The 26,024-nt window shown below is 39.7% G+C and overlaps 1 protein-coding gene across 2 annotated transcripts in view; it reads left to right on the forward strand.

Annotated features, from left to right (window-relative positions):
• LOC114545625 (glucosidase 2 subunit beta) overlaps window positions 1-26,024 on the forward strand; it is a 151,240-nt gene that overhangs the window by 94,462 nt on the left and 30,754 nt on the right. For both annotated transcript variants that reach the window (XM_028564041.1, XM_028564042.1), the window contains exons 11-13: window positions 1,617-1,686; window positions 4,099-4,188; window positions 22,613-22,684. In XM_028564041.1, coding sequence (XP_028419842.1) covers window positions 1,617-1,686; window positions 4,099-4,188; window positions 22,613-22,684 — 232 coding nt within the window. The remainder of the gene's footprint in view (window positions 1-1,616; window positions 1,687-4,098; window positions 4,189-22,612; window positions 22,685-26,024) is intronic.

A 26,024-nucleotide genomic window follows, 5' to 3' on the forward strand; every position in this document is an offset into this window, starting at 1 on the left:
TGTGTGTGTGACTGTGATTTTCTGAAGGAGTTTAAGGGGATCTTGGTGCTATAAAAATAGCCATTAACAGCATGGGAAATCACAGCTTGCCTCTTGGACACACCACATCTGTACATTGTTCAGCAAGAAATAGTTGCTGGGGGAATTGTGTGGGGGGTATCTTTATGGGCAACCAGCTGAGACCACATGCAAGGAACATGCTAATTGGTATTCAGACCTGGGCTGTGACAGCTTCCCACACAGTCCTTGCTGCATAGACCGAGATGAGCCTGTCCACTTCCAGTAAATCCCAAGGTCTATCAGCACTAGACAATTAAACTGGAGTCTGCACTTTTTTGTGCCAGCTTCTCTCTCCTCAAGTTTTCAGCCTCTTTGTTCATGTGTAATCCTCAACACGGTCAACATGTTTCACTCTAAAATGGTTCAGTTTACTATTGTGCCTCTCTCTCCACAGCAGATAACCAGTGACTTAATCGGATGCCATGTGAAGAAGCATAGTTGTACACACAAGTGTTAAGTTAGATGTACAATGGTATGAAATAGTAAAGGGGCAAACCCTCAAATTGACAAGGATGGAACCAGCAAATGTTTTGCCGCTTTGCTGATAAGGGACTTAGATCTGCACTATACTATTTTTATCAATTCCATTTGATTAAATGGCGATATTAATATCAAAGGAGTTGCTTGTAGTTACGAACCCACAGAGAGTGTTTTAGAGACTTTCATCTCATTGTTTGGTTTTATGGCCCCGTTTTCCAGCAGCATCAGGAAGCTGTTTTCAGTTAAAAATCTTTGAAAAACCGACACTACACATTACATTACCTGCCCAACACTAAATGACAGAGAGACAAAGTTAGCAACTAGCTAGTGATGACAGTGGAGCATTTAGCTTTGCAATAACATTATGTATATAAATAGCATTATGTTTATATGTGCCACCTCATCGTGTTTATTTATCTTGATTGTTATATTTTACTATTTAAATCTTCCATTTTGTTATTTTATATTTGACTATTTTAATTTTGTCTGTGATTTAACTGTTATATTAAGAGCTGCTTAACTGCGTTTCGTTGATGAAAACAATGACAATAAAGATCTATTCTATTCTAGCTTTAAAAAAGAGCCAGATATTTCCCTCAGGGGTCATTGAAAACCAAAATAGAACTAAAAAGAGAGTGAATAATGTAAATTCATCAAGTGGCCAGAAAGTTTGCGGGTTACACATATACTTAGAGTTCCGTTATGTTTCATTTTAACTGTCACATCACTTTCCACTAGTCTGACATCTTGTCATACTCAGAACATACTAGTGTGACAAAACAGAAACAAACATATCATCGCTGTGGCCACCTCTGCTGCTCTCACACTCCCTCTGAAGTCTTTTCTCTCTCAGTCTTGGTTAACACAGTTGTCAGTGTAAAGAGACTAATAAGCCTGCAGGCTTTTCAGCAGTTACCACACCTGGAAATAGCAGTTTTCTGTTTATATGCAGTCTCGCTCCTTTCCCAGTCCTAGATATAACAGCCTATATTAAGTGCCCACTGTTTGGCAACACGCAGCTGTTGAGATGCAACAACTCCACATCGTTAATTTGTGTGACCTTTTGTTTTGTCTAGCTGCAGAGTGGGAGGCTACCAATCTGAAGAAGGTAGAAGAAGCCTATGAGACAGTCAACATGGAAATAAGGTAAGGGAGGAATAAAGAAAAATAAGCACAGGTTAGCTTCCATTGTCACACTTTTGTGGCTAGATCCTCAACATTTTGCACTTTGTATGGACGATGCATTAGTTTCACAGATTGCTATTGTAAGCAGGGTGGCATGGTATGTAACCGGGCCTTAAAATAGACTCTATCCGTCTGCACTGTAATGAATTTGCACTGTGTGATACCTAAGGCTAATTTTAATGAAGAAAAACAAACACAATTGGTTGCCTATTGTGCTCTGGTGGGTAGGCATATTCCACTTTCCACCCAGAAAATCTGTCAGCCTCAAAACGCTATATAGAATACTTTTAGAGATGCACCGATAGACCGGCCGGTGACCGGAATTGGCCGGTTTTCACGTGCTCGGCTGTGACCGGCGACCGGCAGGTCAGTCTGACATATGCCGATTTCACGCCGGGCAATGCTACAATTAACTGACAACATACTGTAAGTTATACGAGTTACAGTTCTCAAGGACGCACGCACACACGGACGCGACAGCGCAGTCTCTTTTTTTTCCTTTCTCTCAACTTTTCCACCATGTGAAGCGCATGTCGGCGCTATTCTCGCACATGTAGGGAACCTCGTGAATTAATGGTGTGTTTTTTTTGTCTTGTAATCGCAACTAGTAGCTTGAGTGTGACGTCACATCCATGTCGAGAAACGAGAAACGAACTCTGGGTCCTCTGAGTTCAGACGACTTGACAAGTCGTATATACAACCTCGGGGGCGTTCTTTTTGTAACTTCCGGTTCGTAACTCCGAAAAACGACTCGTAGATCGACTTCGGTGGACAAAAAGAACGCACCATAACCTGCAACATGTCAGCTGTTTGGAAATTCTTCAGCGTGTGTGCAGAAGATGACAAGTTTGCAATATGCAACACCTGCAAGGAAAAAGTAGGGCGTGGAGGGACGACACCAAAAACCAAAATCTATTTTTTTTAGTTGAATATTGCATGTGAAAAGAAGGAAATGGTTCTAACATTGCACTTTAGATGTGTGTGAATTTCCCACACCAGGAGTAATTTATATAGTTCTATTTGATAGTGATCCATTCACTGTTCAAAACATTTTCTATGTTCTGTGCAAAATGTTATATTAAAGAAAAGATAGAAAATAAATATTTGTGTGTGCTGTAAAGTGGTTAGAAAAAGATGAAATCGGAATTGGCTAAAATCTGTATCGGCTGGCCTAACTCAATGAAAATTGGAAATCGGAATCGGTCTAGAAAGTTGTAATCCGTGCATCTCTAAATACTTTTTTAAATATTAGGACATTTAATTGTTTCTATATTGTTCTTTCCAGCCTAATTTTTTCCTAACATTATAGTAAAGGAAAAAACCTGAGCAGCCAGCAATAGCTGATAAGTAGCTACTGTGGTCCTTAGGCCTGCAAACTGTTCATTAAACAAATGCCTGCAAGAGTCGAAAGAGGGAAACTGGCATGACTTCAGTTGCTTTATTTCTTCATTGTCCACCTTGCTTCAGTTGCTCCTGGTCAAATTACTCACTATCATGTATGTGTGTTGGAGTATCCCCCATGTCCTTTATCAGTATGCAGCGCTAGTGCATTTTTATCTTCATACTTTTTGGAACTAGCATTAAATTAAAATTTCTATCTTATTAGTCCACACCTTTAGCATACAGTAAAGGGTCATTTCTACAAAAATTGACTGCGCTACAGAGAATCACATGCAGTTCAAATGCAAACAGTTGGAGTTAGTAACCTGCCTAGCTTTTCTGACCTCGAATCATCCCCCTATGCCCCCCTACCATATCAACCTCAGGCGAAACAATCACCCTCTCTAAACATTTGTTAACCCCATTAGCAATTCTGGGTTATGAATATGGAAATAAGGGCCTGTGCACCGTTAGAGATAGGGCTCAGTTCTCTTATTTGCGATTAGTGAAGAAAAGCAGACTAGCTTGGATAATTGGAGACACTGCATAGAAATGGGCCTTAAAGAGCCACCTAATCAGCACAATAAGTTGGTCACTAAAAGCAGCAAAGAAAATAAAGCTACATTTTCAGCACAGTTAGAAGTCATCTAGAAGTTATTAAGGCAGCTTATCAGAGACTTCAAACAAATAGCCTACATCCAAGACATTCAATAACTCTTGTTTCAGATATTGAAAGGAGCATTTGTGCAATGTTGTGTTGCAGATTTTGTACTAATACCATTGCATAACTTATGTTTGGCGTATTTTAAAACCTTTTATAATACCTGAAGTTATTTTCTTAAAACTTTACCAATAGTGTAATTTCAGATATAACTGTTAATTGGCAAAAATGTAGCATGGTGTCAGATATCAGTAATAACTCTTAAAAAATCTATTAAAAAATCCAGCTTAAAGTGTGCTTGACGTCTAATATATTCATTTTGGTTTTCTCAGTGATCTCCGGAAGAAGCTGGCCATAGACTATGGAACAGATTGGGAGTTTCTGTTTTTGAACAGTCAGTGTTACAAGCTGAAAGTATATGAGTAAGTACTGATGGAATTGTTATTACTTTTTTATATTTATATGCTTATTTTCATCTGGTATTAATATGGAAACTAGTCCTAAAATGTGTGGTTGCATACAAAAATATGTTGACATTATAACGTTTTATGAAAACACACTGACAGAAAAATACATTTTTATGGTTTTGACAAACTTCTCATGAAATGATGAAGTTTGTATTAGTTATGTCGACTCAGTAATGGAAATCCCGGAAAACCATTACTTGTGCAATATCTGTGCACTGCAGATAGCTATAAAAACCACTGCTTAGAAAAGTAAAACAGTTTCAAAGAACCATCACAAAATCAATATATCAACCAGTGGCTGGATCTTATTTTGAGAAACTGTACTAAAACAAATTCTATCTGTAGCGAATGTGAACCATCTCAGTAAAGATCCACCATTTAAAGTTGATAATTTGTGAGCTCCAAGTCACCCTGGAGAAAGCCAAGCAGCTAAATCAACTAAATTTAATCAACAGAATGAGCTTCTTTTACTCTCTCCCGCTGCATCCCTATGGCCCCTGCTGGGGTAGAATCTGTTCTTCTCAGGATTGCTTGCCAGCTGGAGCTTTAGAAGTCTGTGGGTGGTTGCAGTTTTGAAAGAAAATTATCTGAGATCTGCACTGAAATCTGCACTGCAAATACATTTTTTAGACATCCTTGGAATCAGTGGTTTCCCATGCCCTTATACACCAGTGTGATTTGTTTGCTTAGTTTGCCATTTAGGAGGCAAAATCTGAAAAGGAAAGTTGCAGTTCTTGTACATAAGCCAGGAAAATCAAGCTCAGCCGTTTACTGTAGACAGTGTTAGATAACAATATTGCACATTGGTTGCAAGATGCTTTAATGGCATGATGTAGCGATGGAGAGCTGGCTCCTATGGTATTGATCGTCCTTTACTTCTGGAAATGCAAAAGGCTTGAAATGACGAAATTCACAGGTTGAGACATAAGTGGAGGAAGGCTTTGAAAGAGTATGCCAGAGCAATCACAACAATAATGGATTAATGGCACATAAGCAGATGTAAAACAGTGATTGGCCAATCATACGAGGCATTGCAGGCCTGTTAAGCTTGTTCTCCACAAGGATGGTGTTTTTTTTAGTCTACCCAAAGGAATGTATTTAAACATCGTGTTTATCTGCAAATGTTAGCATGTCCTGCTATGCGGCTGTGGTAGAGCGGTCGCCTGCCAATTGGAAGGTTGGTGGTTCAATCCCTGGCCCAGTCCTATGTCGAAGTGTCCTTGGGCAAGACACTGAACCCCAAGTTGCCCCCGATGCTGTTCCCAGGCCAAGCAGCTTATCATTAGCTAACTACATTTTGGGGTTAGAGGTTAGATTAATCCATCTACTGTGTAGCATTTCCCCACTGAGTTGTAGCTGGTCCTGGAGGCTAGCAGAGTTCATGCTAAAGTTAGCAGCCCTGTCCTGCTATTTTCTGGATTTAGTTTATACTCCAGCAACCCCAGCCAAACTTGTCGTCTTAGATAGCATTACATTCTCGATAATGACTCAATAAGGCTTTTCTATTGTAATTAACTTAAAAGTGAAACATTAGGTTTGATAATACGAACAATAAAGCACAAATCCTTGTCCAAATATGTAAGCAAAGCAGCTAAACAGGGTAGGGTAGGATGAAATAAGAGTCTGATCTTAGGATTTCCTTAAAATACTTAAAATACTAGGACTAACTAGCTCTACGCTCACTACAATGCAAGAACAATGCTGCTCCTTTATTTCCTTGTCTTCTACACAGATGCTGAATTTTTGCTTGGGACATGCCTCAGTCTTTAACATTAGTAATTATTGATCACTAACATGCTAGTTAACATTAGTAATTACTGATCACTAACATGCTAGTTAACATTAGTAATTATTGGCATGATATCATATATGTAGCCATCAGGTCCCTTTTACCGCCTCTCATTGTATAAAGATGTTTACGCTGCTAATATAAATCAGTCAGCCGGCCGTTGTGTGAAAATGGAAGGCATGACAGGCATTCCAACATTAACTAAGGGGAATAATGTTAACTACAGTATGTTGTCATGCATACTGTTACCTTTCTTTCCCTGACCTATTGGTATCATACAATTTGTGTTATTTTTCATCCTTGAAATGACTGAGGAGCACAATATTCACTAGCGTCAACTCAGTTGAAGGTCCTTTGACCTACCAGCACCCTCTCAGCAATGTACCAGTTCCCCTCCCTGCCCCCCTTTATCCTCACTGTTTGCCATCAACCATGATCCTGAAAAAACATGACATTGACAGACACATAAACCAACGACTTTCTATAACACTCCCTCCCATGCCCTCAAGTAGCGAACTAGCAGAGCTACAGTTCCTCTCCAATAATGGAACAGAATCACACACTTTTCACTCCAGCTTCTTGATCATCGGTTCAAACCATCTTACACTCGCCCTCCCTGATGTTTAGATCTTTCACTTTTGATTAAATTGCTCTCCCTTTTTTTTCTTGAGTTGTAGCCAATATCGGAGAAAAGTGCCTGGGGCCCTAAAAGTTTGCTATACTGAAACGCTGTGTGTAATATAAATAATAGCTGTGCATGTTTGAATGAATAAATGCAATTCAGCTGCTGCTGGTGTGGGGTCTGGCAAACAAAAGGTTTCAAATCCTACCAGTTAAGAATGATTTGATGACAATGACACGTGTGGAGCAACTCTGTGTATTAGACAGCCCTAATGGAGCAAGGAAATAGAAAGAGCAGATTGCATTTTTAGGTGATTCACAGAAACTTATATACTGCAGGCCAAACATGTTAATGTAAAGTGTGTTTCATTTCTATCTGAGAAGCCAGTTCAGATTTCCGAAGGAGGGTTATTTTCTCTGCACCGCTTTGTTGAGTTATTCCTTCAGCCTTGCTGCTGCCTTGCCTCCTGATGGTGTGAATCACTTCTGCAAACTGGGGCTTGAAGCCTTCTCCTGTTTGTCCAGGGAGAAAATATAATTACTTTGATTTCAAAGGGAGGAAAAAAAAACTGCCTTTTGTTGTTGAACACTTTCAAGTGGAATGATTAACGGCAAGATTAGAAGCTAAATACTGTGTAGTAGCACACTCCACATTGCCTTCTCATCAGTTTCTCTAAAGACCATAAACAACATGAATAAAAGCTTAGAGAGGCAGCTTGTTCTTAGTGCATTTAATGGCCTTTATTCCTATACTTCAATTCACCTCTCTCCTGCCCAGAGTTACTTTTTTTTTTTTTTTTTTTTTTTTTTACATAACATCACATTCGTGCTGTTGAAGCTCACCTCCAAACGTTCACCTATTCAAAATCCATGTATTTCCCCTGAAATGGTCTTTAGGGTGCTGGTGGGCCCTTATCACAAGTCGGGAATTTAAAAGGCAGGCTTCTGCCAGTGAATCAGAAATAAGCTTGGCAATTCAGTCAACACAGCCTGGCACAGCATGAAGGGAGACACCCCATAATGAGTTCTCAGAGGCGGAGTCCCTACCTACAGCGGAGTCTAATATTCCTCCTGTGGATTTGTTGACACTCCTCAAAGCAACTTAAATCGAAGGGCCGTGATTTATGCAAGACTGTCAGGTCAGATTGACTCAGCCTCCGCTCTCTTGTCATTAGAAAGTACAGCACTTCAGTGAGTCATGCCCGCCACTGTGGTTCATGCTTTGACAGAGATGAGAGAAGAATAACGCAGCACAAGTGACACTTCCAACTGTCTGTAGAACATCACATGGCCTTAACAGTGCACTGGGTTCTTTTAGGGAAGAAAGAGACACCATCCGGATAGCCTGGAGGGAGCTGTTTGAAATTGTATTTAAACCACAGCAAGGCGGATGATGTGGAGTCCTAGATGTGTCTGCTGACTGTCATGAGTGTAACATGGAAATGAAGAGCCATATATGTGGTAGATTTCAAAACAGCTGTGCTATGAATACTATCTTGTAAGCTAGTTGATGTCTGCCTGTTGATGGCAAGTATTTGTCAGAAATAAAATAAAAAATCCTGGTAATATTCACGTGCCATGTCCATTTTCCTAGAAATTAGAATAAATGACGAAACATTGTTAATGTGATTTAAGTCTTTTACAATACCCAGCTTCAACATGAAGGCCTTTTGCTATTATAAATTGATGTAATGCCAGAAAGCAAACCAGACTACAGATAACTACAGACAAATGCATGCATGCGCACAAATGGATTGAAAATCTTGTTTGCCCCGGTTTATTGAGGGGACAGAAAGGCAGAGGGCCTGGTTAACCATAATTGGAATGTTGTTGAAATAAGTGGTTGTGCTGCTGTAGCTGTTTATGCAGGTCCATGCCTTAGAGCACGAGCACTTTGTCACACTCAGTAGCTTTCAAATTATGATAGATGTGGCACACACACTGTTGTTAAATTAAAGCATGAAATTTAGCATTACTCTTAATGAGCTGCTCATGCAATTAATTAACTTCAAAAGGTCATGTTTGGTCATTTGTCAGTAACAGAAGGGGCAGAAAGATTGCATCCACCTGCTTTAAGATGTCCATGATTATTGTGAGCTGATGCCAATGTGTTAGTTTGTCTCTCAATACTTTCTGACTTTTCATTCTGTGTGGCTGACAGCCCCAAGCCCACTGGTACCTACTGAAGACATAAATCATGAAAACAATCACATAAGCTTACTTTCATTTTGCAAAACAGCTGTGCACTCATTCACTCAAACAGGTGTAAATAGTGCATTTGTTGGGGAAAGCTTTTAGCCACGGACTCAAAACAAACATGACAGCAATGGAGATCAATGGCACAGAGGAATAAGCTACATATATGCATTTGCATGCCTTTTAAAAAAATTGGAGAAGACTTGGTCCACCTAATTTCTTCCGAGACACCATGTTGAAGAGCACAGTCAGTTTATCTTCCTGTTGAATCACTGCCTCCCTCACCCAATGGATCTTTTTCACAGCAGACATTTTGACTTGTCATAGTAGGAAAAGCACAGCTGAAATTGATAACCTTAAGGATGGCTCCATTCCATCAAGTGTCCCAGTAAGCTATTTCAGTGAGGCAGCATGCACAATACCAGGACCTCTCCTAAGTGGAATGCAGCCATCATTAATGGTTTTGAATACACCTGTGCTTTTCCTGCTATGACATGTCAACATGGCTGCCGTGAAAAAGGTCTATTGTGATTCAACAAAGCCTTTGGCTGTCAAGATGCTGGTCCTTCCTGTAAGCAACCGAAAGCACGTGGAGATTCTGCCCAGTCCACAGCAGGGGTGGCCATCTGAAGTAGCAGGAGTTTTCCGTTGGTTCAGTAGACCTGTGTGCTGGCACTGAGTGTGTGTGTGTGTGTGTGTGTGTGTGTGTGTGTGTGTGTGTGTGTGTGTGTGTGTGTGTGTGTGTGTGTGTGTGTGTGTGTGTGTGTGTGTGTGTGTGTGTGTGTGTGTGTGTGTGTGTGTGTGTGTGTCTGTGTGTGTCTGTGTGTGTGTCTGGTGGGTCATAAAATCATCACATCTCATCAGTCTTTGTTATGCTGCCAACCAGAGAAGTGGGCAGTGAGCAGAGTATCTGTGGGTTTGTTGTGTTGAAACAGTCTGGGTCAACCTTTCAGAGATTTTTTGTCTATCCCATCTTGTCACCAGGACTTCCTGTTTCTAATTCAGGTTGAGGTGGTTTAGAGCCAATGTAATCATCTTTCCTTTTTTTTAGGACATTATTGTCCTACTTTGTTAGTACTGTACCAGCTCAAGTTAGATTTTTTGTTGCATAGGAATTACACTTTATGCAGAGTGTACATAACCCTCCAAAACACAAAACCTAACTACCAAAACATCAGCTGCAATTATGCTTAATTTCCTCTGCATAGAGGAAACAACAGAACAACAGTGGCGCCTGCCTGTGATAATGTGTGTTGGGGTCAGCTTGGCTGAGTGGACGAGTGCCTGGGCCAGCTTGGACATAAGGTTTTCATATTTGGTGCTTCTTGTTTGTATGCAACACAGATGACTTGTCTGATAACTAAACTGTGCAGTGTTTTCTCTTGAGTCCAGTGAGTATCCTTCTGTCACCATGTATGACTTTTCTGTGGATATCTAACTGGCAAAACATACCCCGTTGTTCATTTTCATTTGGAAAACTGTAGCCTACTGATAAATACCTATAAAAAGAGACCTAATTTACTTGTTCAGTGCAAAACAAAGTATGACTCACATTATATATATCATGAGAAATATTATGTGATGCCATCTGAGAAAAATATGTGGTTACACTTTAATTGAAGGTATCTACATAAGAGTGACATGCCACGGTCATGAACGTGTCATAAACATAAACAAGTCTAGGGCTGGGACGATTTGTCGACATAGTCGACGTCATCGATTACGTAAATGTGTTGACGCACTAAATAAAATAAATAAATAAAACTTGCGTGCAAATTAATTAATGTAATGCGGAACTAATGTAATGTGGAACTACTGTTAGATACTCGGGTTCTAGGGACACCTAAACTGTAGCCCCGCCTTAGCTCTGAAGCTAGCCGAGCTCCTCCGTCTACATGCAGTTTTTTGTTAGGTCGACGGTCCAGTGAGTGAATTAGAGATAGCAGCACGAAAGGACGAGTATGGCGAGTGGTGACGACCCATAAGAGTTCCTCGCCGGCCCCTTTTGATCGCAAGTTTGGGAAAACTTCAAGACTGTATGGCTGCAGTCTGGAGCCTCCCGTGTCATGCCCTCTCGTCTCATGCCATCTCATGCCGTCCCCGCCTCGAAAACTTCGGTCTTCGGGTCAGTTACAGCAGTAGGCTACAGGCGAGAGAGTGGTGGATAAGACGAGGACTGTGTTGTTGTTGGATTGATAGCCTACATATGGCTTCAGGTTGCACTACAAATTCATTTTACTTGAACAGTGCAGTGTTAAACAATTTTAATAAATAGAGATTTGAACCTTATTGAAATTTGTTTTGTGTAAATTGTTAATAATTGAGGAATGGGAAAATAATTGCTAATTGAAAAATTAATCGTTAGATTAATCGTTTAAAAAATAATCGTTTGGGACAGCCCTAAACAAGTCATAAACGTTTATGACATAACGCTTCTTTTAGTAAGTGTCATTCGGTTTTTGTCATGACAAGTTATGGTTATGGTTAGGGTTCATTTGTCATGACTGTGTTCTGTGTTCATGACAGTATCATGTCAGTCTTATGTAGATACCTTCAAGTAAAGTGTTACCAAATATGTTAATCTGTAGTTTGACATTGTCACCTTAAATTCAGTATTTACAGCAAAGAATGAATAAGATTGTTTAAAGGTGCCCTGCCATACAAAACCGTTTTTACTTGCACTTTTTGAAATATGTTAGGTCCATATGTGTTTGTGTTATGTTGTGAATGTGAAAATGAAGTGCTACCTCCTCTGTCAGCTCTAGCCACTGAAAAGAAATAAACAGAGAAATCAGGCCAATTACAAAAGCTGGTCAGTCTGACATCATATTACCTGAGCTCATTACTATTCATTAGCTCGCCCAGTTGGGCTGGGTAAAGGATTCTGACAGCCAGGCTCTCATTGGCTAGCTGTTAGCCAATCAGATTCCAACAGCTTAGTTTGTTGAATATTAATGAGAACTGGCAGAAATCGAGCTGAGTCTTCCTGTAGGCTTTCTATACCACGGTAGAATGGCTTGAAACAAGGTAACCACAAAAAATGTTACAGAGTCCATGGTAGAACTTCAGACATCACCACAAAGTAATGAAATACGTGTGGCAGGGCACCTTTAAAGTAAGTTAAGGTCACTGTCAAATCACTGCTGACATCCCTGAAAGAAAATCGAAGGAATTTAATACAGGGCTTGACAGTAACAGTAATTTTCCTTACTATGCTGAATGATTTGGTTTGAACCTGTAGGTAAAACAAACAACACAATTATCCCTAGGTTTAACGGAGAGACCCAAGAGAGAAATAAGTATAAAGTTAAGTCAATAAAACCCAAACGAGAGACAGCAAAATGTCTTGCTGTAAAACAATTAAATTCCGTGTTAAACAGTGTTTGTCTTATACTTATTTTCCTGCTGTCTCATTTGCAGTTACTGCTGTGACAACCTTAACTTCCTAGTGAGTTCAACATAGTTTATCTCTGATCAAATCTAATATGATCTAATTCAGCAATTGTAATCATTTCAGCAAAAGTGTAATTACTATCCTACATGTACAAATATCTTTCTTTTAGACAGTGTATTATAATGTTTCTAGTGCAGCTTACTTCAATAAACTGTATTACTCTCGCCAGGCTCATTATGTACTTCTACAATGTTTGACATCAATTTTAACCTACAACCCAAATATAGTTTTGAGTCAAAGGTTTCAGTTTCTAAAAAGTTCCACATGTGGGTTTTGTTTTTAATAGTTACACACAACTTAATGCATTGTTTATAATAATACATACACTACAAACATATATATATGATTGCATGAACACATTTATACCAGTTGTAAAAAGAGCCACCATCTTCTACACCCTGTAAGACACATTCAGGTCTGTATTTTATAAAGAGTCTGTGGTTGCATTAGCATAGCTGTGACGGTTCTGATCTACTGTACTAACCTGTTACCCCAAGCATTTTCTGCCTGGTAATGGGGCCAAGACTTTTCGGGCCCTATCTTGCACTCAACACAATTGCCTTTGTACACTGACGCATGTATCATTCCTATTTTGCACCCGACGCACAGTGGACGTTTCCCTTCCACAGATGCACGTCGGTAAATTAGGGAATGTATTTGCGTTCCTGGGGGCGGTTCAGAAAAGAGGAGGCGTGTTCAGGCGCAAACGTTCTCTGGTGCTATTTTGCAGTTTCAGAAAACAATTCCGCCACAGACCAGGAAAAACCTGGTCTAAAGTCAGTGGTGCTAGTCTAAAGTCAGTGGTGCGTTATTCAGATGCTATTTTAGGGGCGCATGCTTGGCCATAATGTAGCTGGTGCACAATGCGCATACACTTCTCTCATCTAAATGGACGCAGCAGTTCCCATTTTTGCAAACCATACATAATTACAAGGAAAAATATTACTAAAAATGCGCTTCAGGTGTTTGGATAGGTCAGGAGGCACTTTACAGTACAGTCCTCAAAAAGTCCCAGCATTCTTTGTGGCTTGTTGTGTTTTACACAACATTTCCATGAATCATGGATGTGTTGATGACATAAATGAGGAAATATTAGAGGACTTAAGGAGACGTGATGTTGAACTACGGCGGGATTGGACACTCCGGCGGGATCTGGTCCGGGAGTAATGCGCGATGTGCTCCTGATGGAGCGGGTGGACGGAGATGGAGTGGGGGGAGGAGGAAGGGGCACAACAGGAGCAGGTGGTGCTTTTGGAGGCCCACGCTCCATGGCTGTAGCAATCCTCTCCAGACTTGAGGAGATGCGCTCGAGAGGCCGCAGCAACATCGCCACCCGGCCAAGACGGGCATTTATTGCTTTGCCGCATCTCGGACAGCTCCCGCTGGCGTGGGCCAGGCAAATCCGCCGTCATAATAGCAATCTGCCATGGAACAAGCGCGCCTGCTCTTAAAGGGAATGTGAGATGACGCTCTGATTGGTTATTTTCACGTTACGCCCAAACCACACCAAGCTACTTCAGACCAACTCATTTAAGATTTGCGTCTGGAGCAAGAATCATTTATCCCGCCGGTATAATAGCAACAGCGCCAGAGATCCGCCCACAAAGCTACTTGCGTTTTGCGTTTCATACCTGCGTTTCAGATCGTTAAAATAGGGCCCTTCGTCTGTTTGACCCCTATAAATGTGTGTATTGAGGAATGGCGATGGTATGGTGTAAATTGGAGCAAATTATTGAAATCAATCACCCCCTTCAATTTACTACATGAAAAAACCTATAATTGAGAATTGTACTTAACAGTCAATTTCTGCTATGTTGTTCACATGTTTAATATGCAGCGAAAGAAAACAGGATGTAAATGTTCCATTTGAAAATTACTTTAAAATGTCAGATGATGAGATGATGTTTTAGAAAGCAAAGTCATATTTAGCCATAGAAATAGTTGTCATAATAATCCACATCTTTTTGTCTCTGTCGTATAGATAAATGACCCCCCACAGTTCCACAAAGTGTTGAGTATTCAAGTATTTAAAGTAATGTTTGCTAAAACCCTGACTTTTGGAAATGGCAACAGGTGAAATGGTGAGATTGGGGCATCCTCATCATGCTGTACCTACTGTTTTTTTGTAATTGGGCAAAAGGGAATTTTTAAAATTGAGCTGGAGTATCATGAGAACGGATATTTCACAGTCACTCTCCAAGTTTCAAAGCCTCTGATTATTGGCTCAGTTATTTCCCCTTTTAATGTGGGAACTCTAATTATCACCTTTAGTTATATTGAAGTAATTTCTGAACACATTTTAGTGTTAAGAGCAATTCTTTTAACACCTTTTGAGGAGAATAAGTGTAAAGGATTATTTTGAGCCAACTTGCTCCACACCTACATAGGATCCTTTACATTATATATATTATTGATAATCACTTAGGAACTTCAACTTAGAAAATGTAAAGCTTTTTTTAACTCCATAAATAAATATTACTACAAGCAATACAATCTAATTCCACTGTATAGTTACATCAATGTAGTAATATAAAAAGACGTATATCAAACACCCACACATTTATAGTATAAAAAAACCATTGTAACAATATGTATTAACATATATATATATATATATATATATATATATATATATATATATATATATATATATATATATATATATATATGTGTGTGTGTGTGTTAATACTTTTGAAGCACCATGATTCTATAATTTAATTCATTGCATTTCTTCAGACATTTGAAAGACCCATAAACACCAGCTGTTGTCTCTTACTGCCTATATATTTTCCACATGCCTCAACCTTCACCTGTTTCGAGAACAAAATAGCAGCAATAATAATGTAATATCTTAAGAGATGAAAGGGAGAATGCAGCTTTAAATGATCTGCCACAGGCTATTTGCCTCATTGCCCCTAGTGATGTCTCTAAAAACTAAATTGGCTTCAAGTTTGGCTTGCTTTGTTTCCCATTTTCCGCATATAAATTGAGGCATCTTTTGAGAGGCTCTTTGGGTCTGCATTGCTATTTTTTTCCTGGGTAATTTATGTGGGAAAGAGGTCTCTGCTGTGCATTCACCTTCCCTCTCCATGTTGTTTCACTGAAGCGAAGCGTAATAAGAAAAGAAAAATAAATATCTTATACACCGACTCTCAGCTCTGCATTAAGATTTTCAAGCCCAAAATATGATAAGCTGTCAGGAAAGTGAACTTCAATCAGACTCATTGTAAAAACAATGTATTGCATTTTATTCAGACTTCAATTTGTGGATCCCCATGTGGAAAATAAAGGTAAGCTGAAAAATAGCCTACTTTGAGTATGTTTTCTTTTAAACTGGCTCTGGAAGGATAAACTGTCATTGGGTCTTTGGGCTGCAAACTCTCAACTTGATTACCAAGTGAAATGAATTTTACTGACCCAATCTCACAATGGTCATGATGCCTTGTGAAAGTCCTGAAATAGTCTTTCTAATATTAGTTACAGTATTGGAATTTGATTCTATAATTCCACTTGTGGCCTGATGAGCACGGTTGCACTTTTATAATTTTACTGTAGGAGAGAGACCCAAACACTGCAGAACTTTTTCACCAACGAGACATAAATCAAAGTGCCTAACTCCCACCTTTATCTCTTACTGTAGATGTTCTTATATTAAATGCACTTTTAACATCTACTGTAGTACCACAAGACATTTGTTCCTCAAATAAGAATAGGCCTCTTCTTTATTACTTAAATTACTGAAAGTGCACTAACTACAGTTATAACATAATAATGAATGTAAGTAATAAACATCGCAAAAGGAGTAACAAGTGATTTATTTTGTATTTTTCTACCTAAATAAAACTTTTCTTCTAAGCGACATGTTTTTTTTTTGTACGTGTATGTTTGTTGGATAGCAGCTGAGTACTGCAACTTTAAATCTTTAACAAGGTTTGATTAGTCATTTAAAATACATCACTACTAAATCTTCCATAATACAAAAAAAACATATTATAAGGACACACATGAATGCTCTTTCTGATGTCATATCAAATAAAATAAAATCATTGCAAGCTAACATTAAACTAGTGAAACAGCAGAACATCAGAAAAAAAACACACAAACAAGCACAATAAAATATGTTGTGGCAATACTAGCTCTGCATTTTTGTAAGTTGGACTGAAACGCACCTCATCAGCACTTATCCAAGTTTAGTCAGGGAATGCCCTTTTCCAGGTGCCCATTTTATTCTTATCCAGTATGTTAAGGTACACATTGTGCAATGCAGGTTTTTACAGTAAGGGGCATAATCCAAAGTGTGGATTTCATACTGTGGTTTAGACTACACAGAGCATTACAGTCACTTATAGAGTTGGTACTGTGACCAGCTGTAACCTGTGTAATGCTGCACCAAAGACACTTCAGCAAACTTGTTGACACAGGGTCTTAATGCTGGATCTGCTGATCAAAGGACAGATAGGCACTAGAATCAGAATACTTTATTGATCCCTTCAGGGAAATTGTTCAAGAAAACCCTGCTTCCTTTACAAGCAGGTCAGATGATTCACTATTTATTCAGGTTGTGGAAAAACAACAACTATCGTGTGTCTCCACCTAACAAAATGTATGATTCTGTATTCCTAAAAAGACTCCTTTACAACATAGATTGAGTGAACTTGATATCAGAAAAGTGTCTAGTTAATGTAGGGCTACTGTATGTTCACACTGAATAAATGTTTGTCTCCTAATGGCAGTGCCAAATCCTTTCAAAGGAATAGTTCAACACTTTGTGGAATGTGCTTATTCGATTTCTTGCTGAGAGTTTGATAAGACGATTGATACCACTTTCAAGTGGCTAGAAATGGCGATAGGTGTAAACCGAGCCCTGGGTATCCTGCTCGCGATATTTGTTTTCCCACTATGGCCACGCCAAGACCCACCCTTCAATAGCTACTATTGGCCAGGCGTCCATGCAAGGCAACGTAACCTGATTTGTACAGGTCCTATCCCCTGACCAATTGGCTATCCTAACCTTAACCACTCGAGGTGAAATGCCTAACCCCAACCAAGCTGCTTTGTAGGACGGGTCTTGACGTGGCCATAGTCAGATTTGTAATTTTGCATCCTGCTCTGCCTTTGAGAAAATGAAAGCTCATAAGGCGCAAGGTTACCTCCCCTTTCTCTGCTTTGCCCGCCCAGAGAATTTGGCCCGCCCATGAGAGAGAGACATCATGGCTTTCAAACGAGCAAAGTGGCAGTTGGTCAAGGTCACACCCCCACCTTGCCCCTCCCCTCTCTCCTCCTCAATAGCTCCAGACACAGAAATGGCACATACTAAGGAAAGCTCATTGTGGGACTGGCTCTAGTGGCTGTAATTCTGCACAAAGGCTGAATTTTGGGAAAGAGACTTCAGATACAGTATTAGGGGACCACTAAGGTCTATATAAAAGCATCCAAAGAGCACCATGTCATGGGACCTATCTGTGCGTCTTAAGATCACTAATTAACATATTGCGTCTCGTTTGTTTAAAAAGCTGAAGTTTAAAAACGAGGTTGTGATATGCACGGACCTATTTCTTTGCCAGGTGCAGGGACTTCCTAGAGTCTAGAATCTATCCTGAATTTGGTTTGAGATTTGATTGATTTCAGTATTGTACAAGATTATCGATGGACAACTAATAGCAATGTCATAGTATTGACAGTCACTCTCTTCTGTACATATACTGTGCTACCTTTTACCAGTTGGAATGTCAATAACAGAATAACAAGAATAACAGAGGCAAGAGAATAAATAGGATAGAGCCAGACAAAATTTCTTCCCAAATCGATCAGTATATTAAATTAATTTATGTTCCATTAAAATTAGGCAGATAGGGTAGGTAATTCTTATTTAAAGATGAAAATAATTAATCTTAAAATATCATCAACAACATAAAGACGACGTAACGAGTAACTAAATAAAGCTAGCGAGAGTTTAACCTGTTATGCAATGTTGACACTGTTAAACACATTCTACTTAAAATAAATGTGTGACTCAGGGTTGCCTTATGCTATCAAGATGAACAGTGTTGGTTCTACTTTAGGTTCGCTACTCAACAATTAACCACGTCACTTTATATTGCTGAGTCACCTTTGACCTCTGGCATGCCAGACTAGTATACACAGTGTTACCTGTAAACCAATTAGCTAGTGTTGACGTTACTGCAGTTTGCAGTGTCACCGTCAATGAACTCCACCCACACCGTCACATAGCAGTCTAGTGGGAGACGGGCTTAATTGCTGTCTCTCTCCGTCTCTTGACTGGATCTCAGTGGACTGAGAAATAAATATTCTTATCTTTTTTTTTTACCTATAACCCTAGTGAGTACCAGTTGGATGACTATGTCAGATCTGTAATTAACAAAGGACTGTTAAATAGTAAATATGGTTATAACAACTTGGGTCATATTTTTTTGAGTTTTGGCCTGTTTTAGTAACATTGTACACAGCAACAAAAAAAGCTGAGATCTGTAAACACTATCGTTAGAGAAAATGTAAGAACATCAGAGGAGTCCGATTTTAAAGAGTCTAAACAAACCTATGAAATCATCTCTTAACAGGTCCACCAAGCTGTTTTTTTTTGTTTTTGTTTTTTAACATCTTATGCAGTAAACAATTTATTAAGCCTTATTGCCATTTGTCTGACTTCATTAACTTAAATTGGAAAAACTTTGACTTTGAACTATTTGCTTTAGAAATCAGATTTCTGAGTGAACTGAACCTGCAGTCCAATCCAGTGAAGCATGAAGAACTGCCTGAGGCTAAGTGGTTGCATCTAAGATATTTATTCTGTAACTGTGTACCTTCAGGCCCAAGAACATCTGCCAAAGATTGACACAGTGGTACCAACTTCTTATGGCTAGCGCATTGTCAGACGAATGTGGGGGACAAAAAGAGACACCGTGTGGAGATCAGGACCCGCATGGGAGGACCACTGTTGTCATTTTGTGATCTGCTGCACATCATAGCCTTCTAATTATTGTTAAAGGTTTGATCGGTGACCCACCAAGTAGTATTTTTTCGTCTTTCTTATCCTTTGTATTCTACACCCAGTGTCCCCCTTGCTGCATGTCATCATCTGTCACATTCGCGGCCTGTTCAGTTGGTGATTCATATGCATACAACACCAACAACACACTCGGATTTCCTCCCACTCTCCTTTTGCACACTTTTATTTCTTTTTATCCTTCTGCCTTCCCCTTTCCTCTGTTTTTGTCTTTGTTCTTCTGGCTGTTTCTGATTTCCCTCGCTGTCAGTCTCGTCTCCTCAAAGCCTTTGTCACCGCCCGTCCATCTCAGCGGATATTTCCTCTTTCATGTCACACTGTGCTCATTTGCTAAGGATAGCCGCGGACAGTTTGTATAAATGTCCCTGTGACCTTTCTGCTGTGTCCCATTTATGTAACGCAGACGGCAGAATGTGAAGTGTCTGTCTCAGAGACAGACAGCTAATCAACCTGCACCTCTGTCCGCATGTTGGGCTCGACATTTCTAATCTCTCCTAAAAATAATTTACCCAGCGACACATTTTCTGTGTAGCCTTGCCTGCTTTTGTTTTCTCACAAGCTGCCACATGGAGGCGAGCATCCAAGGTCAGATTGCAGTGCCCTCACTCATAAATAGCCTAGCTTTTTTTGTGTGTGTGCAGTGCTGGCGTGTCAGCAAAAGTGGGCAGGGATGGATGGCTTTGCCTTGAGGGTAAGAGAGAGGGGGAAGAGAGGTACAGACATACAGGGGTACTCCCTTATGGGACTTATTTGATTGCTTTTTTAAGTCGTCGTCGTCCCCCCCCCCCCCCTCCCTGCTTACTATACATCTGTCTATCAGGTGCTCAATGGACCTTTTTCACAGCAGACATTTGACTTGGCATAGTAGGAAAAGCAGAGCTGAAATTGATAACCTTAACGTTGGCTCAATTCCATCAAGTGTCCCAGTAAGCTATTTCAGTGAGTCAGCATGCACAATACCAGGACCTTTCCTAAGTGGAATGCAGCCATCATTAATGGTTTTGAATACACCTGTGCTTTTCCTACAATGACATGTCAACATGTCTGCTGTGAAAAAGGACTATGTGCTCAGATTTGTTGTTGCTGAAAAACCGACTTTACAAATTTGATAAATCTAGTGACTATAAAGCCAGAGTCGGTGGAATTCTGATTCATATATTTTAATAATGTATTTAGGACGAGAGGCACCCATCACGTCATTTTATTTGCCATTTGATTTGCCATTTGATTGCACATTTAAAGGTTCTGGTTGAGAAAAAGTTTTGTATTGTTTTTGGACCAAAGCACTGATGAGTTTCAAATTCTGTTCAAACTACCATGCAGCAGTTATGTAAGGTCTCAATTGGTCCTTCAGGTGTGTGTGTCTTGCTAAATTGTCATGTGATGTTGGAGTGAACTGGGTGTCCCTGAAGAGGTCAAGGACAGCTTAACCAAGTCTTAGCTCTTATATGAAGAGAGTTTTTTTTCTCAGATGAAGTCAGAAGATCAGCAAAGATATTACAATTAATTTAGGGGACCGTGAACATCTGAACCAAAGCTTATGGAAATACAATTAATAGATTTTGAGACAGTTCTCTCAAAACCACAAATGTCAACCATATGGTGACACTAGAGGGATCTCAGAGGATCACCAAAGTCAATACGATTCCTCCTCTGGGGACAATGTATAATATTTTGTCAATCCATCAAGTAGATGTTGAGATATTTCACTGGATAAGGGAAAACTTATCACAGATGTTGCTACAGAAAAAAGTCAAAAAAAAAAACAAAGTCGGTAGGATTTATCCTAGTTGTTGAGATATTTTTTCTTGTGGTGGCCCAACCTACCGACAGACAGACATTGCTGCTTGCATAGCTGTAAAGTATATACAGTAGTTTGAGAATAAACTAATAAAATACAAATAAATAAGAAAACATCCCAGGAGGAACCTTGCTGCACAGTGTCAAATTTCTTGGAGGGGCAATGGATTCTCAATAGGCTTAGTCATGGTGAGACATCTTTAATTCTACTCCGAGCTGTACTGCTTACTCTGCAGTCAAAAAAGGGGCTTCTGTTATTTTCTTCCTTGCCCTTATATGTGGCGGATGGGGGAAGGGCCATCCCCCTCGAAACATATAGTAGACATGAAAGGATAAATGCCTACAGTAAATGAAAGTGAGAAGCATTTAATACAAACCACAAACACGTGCATGAGCAAAAGGAGTTGGCAGCCAATCACTTACCTCTCTCCCACTGTCCCCCTTTCTCTGATGTTCATCATTTTCTTTTCTTTCATCTTGCTTTTCTCTCATACAGCTTTTGATCCCCCCACACACACACACACACACATATCCCAGCCCACGTCTACTTACGCTGCAGCCATTTTTGCCCCTACACTTTTTCACTCACTCATTCACTCTTTCTCTCTCTCTGCCTCTCTCATTGTGGTTGTCTGGGCATCCTCTGCTGTTTTATAACAGTCAGTGTAATGGTTCAAATGTCAAGGAAAATCGGTTTCACCATTAAGGTCTTTGATCAGATTGTTACTGGAGCTAGTGATCGTGCCTCTACTCTCTGCACTATCCCCAGCAAGTACATTAGTGATGGTCTCGACTAATTGCTAACTCCTTTAGACTCCTCTTTGCCTTAGTAGAAGAGCTGTGGCTAGCAAGGTAACTGGTAGCTCCTTGTCAATCTTCTGTCCCAGTAGGTAGCCACTAAGCCTAGACTCTCACGGTTCAATAATTCTGCTTAGTAAACCACTGCTTTGGTTCTTGACTTGTTTTCACAATAGTAGGCTTGTCTGCTGTTTTTATTTTTTGTTTAATAGAGCCTAATTGATTGTTTCAGCCAATAGATAGATAGATTCAGTAGAAACACAACATTGACATGCTATTACCTTATAAAGTTGTTGTTGGCTAATGCTTTTGCAAACAGTTGCCTATTTACACACCCACTCTTTTGGAGTTTCTGGCCACCTGGCAAATGTAAATCCAATATTTACTTTATCTCTGTTTTGGTTTCCACCAATTCCTGTGGGAAATATCTGGCACTTTTGCCGCTAAATTCTCTTCTATGTTCACTACCTAGTTGCTAACTTTGTCTCTCTGTTGTTTGGTGCTGAAGTCAGTTTACCAAAGAAACAAACAAAACAAAACGCTGCGGCTAAAAGACAACCTTGAGAGCCATGATAATTAATAAAGAACCATTAAAGTTGCAGGCTGTAAAAAACAACAACAATGAGGATAGAGATGCTAATTGTAATAAATGTATTAACTAATTACTACACTAATTGTGTTCTTTTCCCCTCTGCAGGTATACCTATACCCTGTGTCCGTTCAATCAAGTCACACAAAAGAGCACGGCAGGAACAGAGGTCTCATTAGGGTAAGTACCTCAATCACCTCCTCTTTAGTCTCCATTGTTAAAATCCCAAACGATGACCAGCCTACTGTCCTTATGTCAGAGACAATGGAAATATTATAAATGCAATACCTAATTTGAGGGTCACTTTTTCCAAAGAACTTTACAAAATTGGGAGTACATTGTGTGCTGTGACATTTAGGGCTGGGACGGTATGTATGTTGAAAAGCAAGAAATTCCCACGGTATACCGCAACCCCCTTACGAGAGTAGCGTAAGTTAGAGCGAGAATGGCAGGGTGCCTTAAGTGAGTGACGTCAGTGCCCGTGTGGTCACGCAAGGAGAGCGAGCGGTAACCGAGTAGTAGTTGTTAAATCAGTAGCAGAGTCAGTAGGAGTTCGATTTTTAAGTGGCATGTGCAGCCGGAAATGGCATTTCCTGGCGTGTGCCACCGGAAGTGGCATGTCCTTCCCCGTAAGACGTAAAATATAACTTATAATGTTAGATTTTACGTAAAATATAGACATAAAATTTATAAAATAACGTAAAAATATATAAAATAACGTAAATATAGACGTACAATATATAAAATAACGTAAAAGAAACGTTGGGTTTAGGAAAAGAAGAATGGGGAAAGCAAACGTGACTTGCTGTAAACGAGCCCCGGTCTCTGGGGGACGCGAGACAACAACAGACGGTTGGGTTAAGGAAAAGAAGAACGGGGAAAACAAACGTGACTCGTGGGAAACAACGCTACTGCTACGGCGTCAATTCACAGACAATCGCTATTGGCATACGGAAGTACATGCCACTGGCACGTGCCACATGCTACTTAAAAATCTAACTCCCTCTCGTATGGGTTCCGCTGTGAGGAAGAGAGAGAGGAAAAAGAGTTAGCAAAGTCGATGTAAAGTGAGTTAAAATAAAACAACAAGCTAGAGCTTCTCAAGCCACGGTGGCTTTATCTATTGTCAATACTGCCGGTAAAGTGAATGGAGTTACCCCCGAAAAAACATCTGCTTAAACCTTACAACATATGTTGCAGCCATAGACTGTATAAAAAGATTGCAGCACAGTATTTCCATTTCAGCTCAAGGTGAGAGTCTTTACTGAGTTGTCTGTCATTTAGGGCCACAATGGTTTCTCTCATCTCCGTTGATCCATTCCACAGACAGTTCAGAAAGCTCTTTCGTCAATAAAGTAAAATATAAATAAAATAGTTTGCAGACAATGCCGAGGGCAGCCCGTGTAGCAGCTGAGCAGACAGAGAGCAGAGAGGGTGACTCAGCAGTTTGCTAACCTGTTGCTCTCTGTACCAATATAAGCCGCTCTGTTTTAGTGTACAAAACGTGCATGCAGGCTGAAATTCAACTCTGCCGTTTTATCGGGATAAAGCTATAAACAGAAGGAAACTGTGCTCCCCAACTCGTGAAAGGTCTGATTTGCTCCATCTTTTGATGATAAGTTTTGTTCAGAAAGCCTTAAATCCCATTTAAGACACAATGTCATCAGACACAATCCATGCCATTAGAATCAATGAATCCATGTCATTAGACGCAACATGCACACATATGAAGGCCAATGTTTCTTTGCGGTGATGACGGTGACGAGCTGAGACCTGCGGTAGGCATCACGTGACCGCGGTAATGCGGTAACCATCCCAGCCCTAGTGACATTTAGTTTTTTAGCAGAACACATCCACACTTCTAATATGAAGAAAACATTGTCCTGGGTCTTTCATCACACAATAATTTTCAAATGGTTTGATTTATACTGATTAGATAAATTCACATGACAGCAGTTTTCATTTCATGAATGGACCTGAAACAAATCCCACCACAGCAATCCTATGACAGCTCTTTAATCATTGTTGCAGTGCTCATAAGAAGTTACACTAAGACCAATATTTGTGCTATTGATTTTTAAAAATTGTTATTCAATCTCTGTTAGGCTTCATACGACCTTTAATCAATCGCTAAAAGATCTCTATTATAGTTTTAATACCTTTTGATCAATGACAAGCAGGGGGCAAATTTCATATACTCCTGCGGTTGTATTTCCTCAGCCTCGAAGGGTTTCAATTTCATCTAAAGGATTACGCTCTGGCCTTTTACCATCCCCTAGGGATTGGCTGTCGACTGCTGGACATTGGTGTGTATCAAAATGCCTATGTGCTATTAAAGATGCCACCCATTCGTCATAGAAACGGACCTTTAGATGTCACAAGACAGTTTTTTTTTTTTTTTTTTATTATTCTCCAGGAGTGTCAGTATACTGATTGGAAGTGAAGTTGCTCTAAGAAATCAGCAAAAACACTATCTATAGTATAACAGAAACTTTCTTGGTCAACTATGCGATCTTGATTATTTTCTACCTACTGAATATAGGTCTATATATAGTCATTTAGCTGCCGAGTTTTGCTTCTATTATCCACCTTTTCTCATCTTCTCATCGTTGTAACATCACTGTCAAACAGATCAAGAAAAAAGTATAAACATTATACTGATGTTTTTCTTGTTTCTTTTTTTTACTTTTTCTCTTCTTTGAATTTTAGATTTGAGGTGATAATTACGGGATGTCGCCTCGCTGTCCTTTTCCACTCTCATTAGCCTTAACCGTCAGTGATCCAACACTTTCATAGGGTGCAATTATAGAAACCATTACATCGACATTGAAACCTCTCTGGAAAAAAAAACTTTTATGATTTGCTGCAACTTCTCCCCAAAGAGGAGGACTCAATTGCAGTGCTGTTTGTTGTAGCGGGCACATAGGCTAACAACTTGTTTTGCGAACAGACAATGTATAGGCATAAATGACCACGAGAAGTGTCAAAACATTTTGTGTCCTTTGAGATGTGATGCCATTAGGTTTGACTTAAAGTGAGACTTTGAAGATAATTCATTAGCAATTATCCCTTTCTGCACATGTAGTTTTGCTTTCAAATGGCAAATTAATTGGAATCTAAAGCAGGGCTGTGTTGTTTTTGCACCGCCACCTCCCACACTACCCACTCACTTTTGGAGCAGAAAGTGCAATGCTTCTCCATGTTTTTAGCGCAGGAAAAAGGAAGAACAGAATGCTAACTGTGAGTAATGTAACCCCAGCGCTTCTGCCTGCCTGTCACTCATGATGGTATGGAAGGGCAGAAGGACCAAACAGAACCAGTGGTCAAACACGTTTCCGACTCATGTGAGTTGGTCACTCTGTTTGGAACAAAATCGCTGCCAAACAGAACTGGAGAGAATGATTTAAATTAAGAAAAAATGTATATTTTTTCCACATGAAATGTTTTAGATAGGACTGATTAGATAGTACTGAATACAACAGAAATATTGTGGATGGCCATACTATATACTATACTAAAC

Source organism: Perca flavescens, chromosome 19 (genome assembly GCF_004354835.1).
Source record: "Perca flavescens isolate YP-PL-M2 chromosome 19, PFLA_1.0, whole genome shotgun sequence".
NCBI classification, from domain to species: Eukaryota; Metazoa; Chordata; class Actinopteri; order Perciformes; family Percidae; genus Perca; species Perca flavescens.